Here is a 2,006-nt window from a genome sequence, read left to right as displayed (position 1 = left end):
CAAGCTGAGACTGGATGTGGCACCCACCATGGGATCTAGTAACCACAGTAGAGTTGGACTTGATCTTGGAGCTCTTTTCCAACCTGTCGATTCTCTGATTCTGTGACTCCAGTGAGTGTCACTGGCTGTGGTTCACTCAGAGAGTTCTGTGTCCCTACAGCTGCTATGGCACATCAAGAACAAAACACATAGTGTATGGAGAAATGTTCTGAAGGCAGATGTGTCTGCCCTTCCCTCCGTGTGGGGTGATGCCCCTGAGCCCCAGCAGTGTGTCCTTGCCTTGCAGATGTCGCACGCCGCCGTCAGCGGCCTGTGCAGAGCCATCAAGCTGCAGTGTGAGCTCTACTCCTCCCGGCAGATTGCCATTTGTCTGGACCCCTACTGTGGGCTGGGCTTTGTGCTCTGGTGCCTTTGCAGGTAGGACAGGGGACAGATGATCTCTTGGCTGGTTGTGAAGGGGAAGTGTGTCCCTGTGGGTGTAATTCCAGACGTGTTGACATTACCAAAATGACTAATTTACAGTGAGGGGAATTTGCCTTTGAACTGACAATAACATGTTCCCTTTTCCTGCAGATTAGCAAGATGTTATCCCATCTTGATTATGTGTGTTTGTGCTGCCAAGTATTAACTGGCTCCAGAATGTTTCTCTTCCCTTTCTTCCTTGATTACACGTTGCAGTAAGGGGTTTTTTGTTCTCTGTGGGGTTGAGCCAGTTCCCTTCCCTCACTCTGACAGTGTGTGTGCAGTTGGTGTGTGCGTGTGAGTTGTTATTCTTGTACAGTAAGTTGCATTTTTACCATGCTGCTGCTCCAGTTTGTCTCAGAGTCCCCCAAGCTGCTCTTGGTCTAGGAGGGCTGTAATGTGAGAACACAGGAAATACTAATTCAAAGATAACTACATGCTACACAAAGATGTTTTCTTCCTTTGTGTCCTTCACAGTGTGTATTCTGGACACCAGTCAATTTTAATTCCTCCTATGGAGCTGGAATCCAACCTTTTTCTCTGGTTATCTACTGTCAGCCAGTATAAAGTAAGGGACACTTTCTGTTCCTATTCAGTCATGGAACTGTGCACAAAGGGACTTGGAAACCAAGTTGAAATGTTAAAGGTAAGAAACACTTCCTGAATGTTAGAGAAATAAATACAAGTTTTTCTGCTGGCACAAGTCTCCAGGCCACAGGAGCTGTTTGCAGCCCCAGGAGAGGAAGGGATTGGGCTGGAGCAGGTGTGTGTGGCAGGGCAGGGAGCACCTGGCAGGGAGGGGCAGAGGGAAGATGCCAGCAGTGCTCTGCAGCAGGATCCCTTATGTAACAGTCTGCAGTGGAGGCTCAGACCAGCACATGATGTAAAGCACATGTCAGGCAAGCTGCTGAATGGAGGTGTGTTCTCCTTGGAGATGAGAGAAGGGAAAAAATAGTTCCATGAGATGCTTGTTTTTTTTTTTTTTTTTTGCCTGGGTTTGCTGAAGCTGTACTCCATCTGTGAGGTAAAGGCTTAGCCTCATTCCTTTGTGGCACAGAGCTCTGGGGTGTGCCAGCAGGTGAGCAGCACCGTGCCCAGCTTGGAACACTTCCCTGGTGCTGTCAGTGCATTCATAACAGGAATAATCCTTGATTCTGGTCCCAGTGGTGGTGAAGGCTCAGTGCAAACCCAGTGAATGACTTTACTCTCCCCTGGTTTGGTTTCTGTCTCCACAAACAGTGACTCACAGGTGTAACCTCAGCTGAGCAGCTCTGCAGGAGCACGTGGTGCTGTGTGTGGGGCAGAGGGGAAGCACTGGCACTGCCTCTGCTGTTTCCAGCTCTGCTCAGACACAGTTTGAGGTCACAGGCAGAAGCTGAAAAGAGGAAATAACTTGAGCACAAGGACAGGGTTTGTCCTGCGTGTCCCAAGTGATTTCCAGGGATAAGAAGCAAATGAGGGTGGTGAGACACTGGCACAGGTTGCCCAGGGAGGTTGTAGATGCCCCAAGGAGGCTGTGGATGCCCCAAGGAGGCTGTGGATGC

The 2,006-nt window shown here is 49.6% G+C and overlaps 1 protein-coding gene across 1 annotated transcript in view; it reads left to right on the top strand.

Moving 5' to 3' along the window:
• Window positions 1–2,006, top strand: part of LOC103797638 (disco-interacting protein 2 homolog B-like) — a gene marked incomplete at both ends in the record, with an annotated part of 6,207 nt that overhangs the window by 1,482 nt on the left and 2,719 nt on the right. Inside the window, 2 exons of the mRNA XM_009069860.1 lie at window positions 287–417; window positions 940–1,108. Coding sequence (XP_009068108.1) covers window positions 287–417; window positions 940–1,108 — 300 coding nt within the window. The remainder of the gene's footprint in view (window positions 1–286; window positions 418–939; window positions 1,109–2,006) is intronic.

The sequence above is a fragment of the Acanthisitta chloris genome, unplaced genomic scaffold, assembly GCF_000695815.1.
Source record: "Acanthisitta chloris isolate BGI_N310 unplaced genomic scaffold, ASM69581v1 scaffold38612, whole genome shotgun sequence".
Classification (NCBI taxonomy): domain Eukaryota; kingdom Metazoa; phylum Chordata; class Aves; order Passeriformes; family Acanthisittidae; genus Acanthisitta; species Acanthisitta chloris.
Note: the sequence above shows the minus strand (reverse complement) of the source record. Positions and strands in the feature narration are given on the sequence as shown.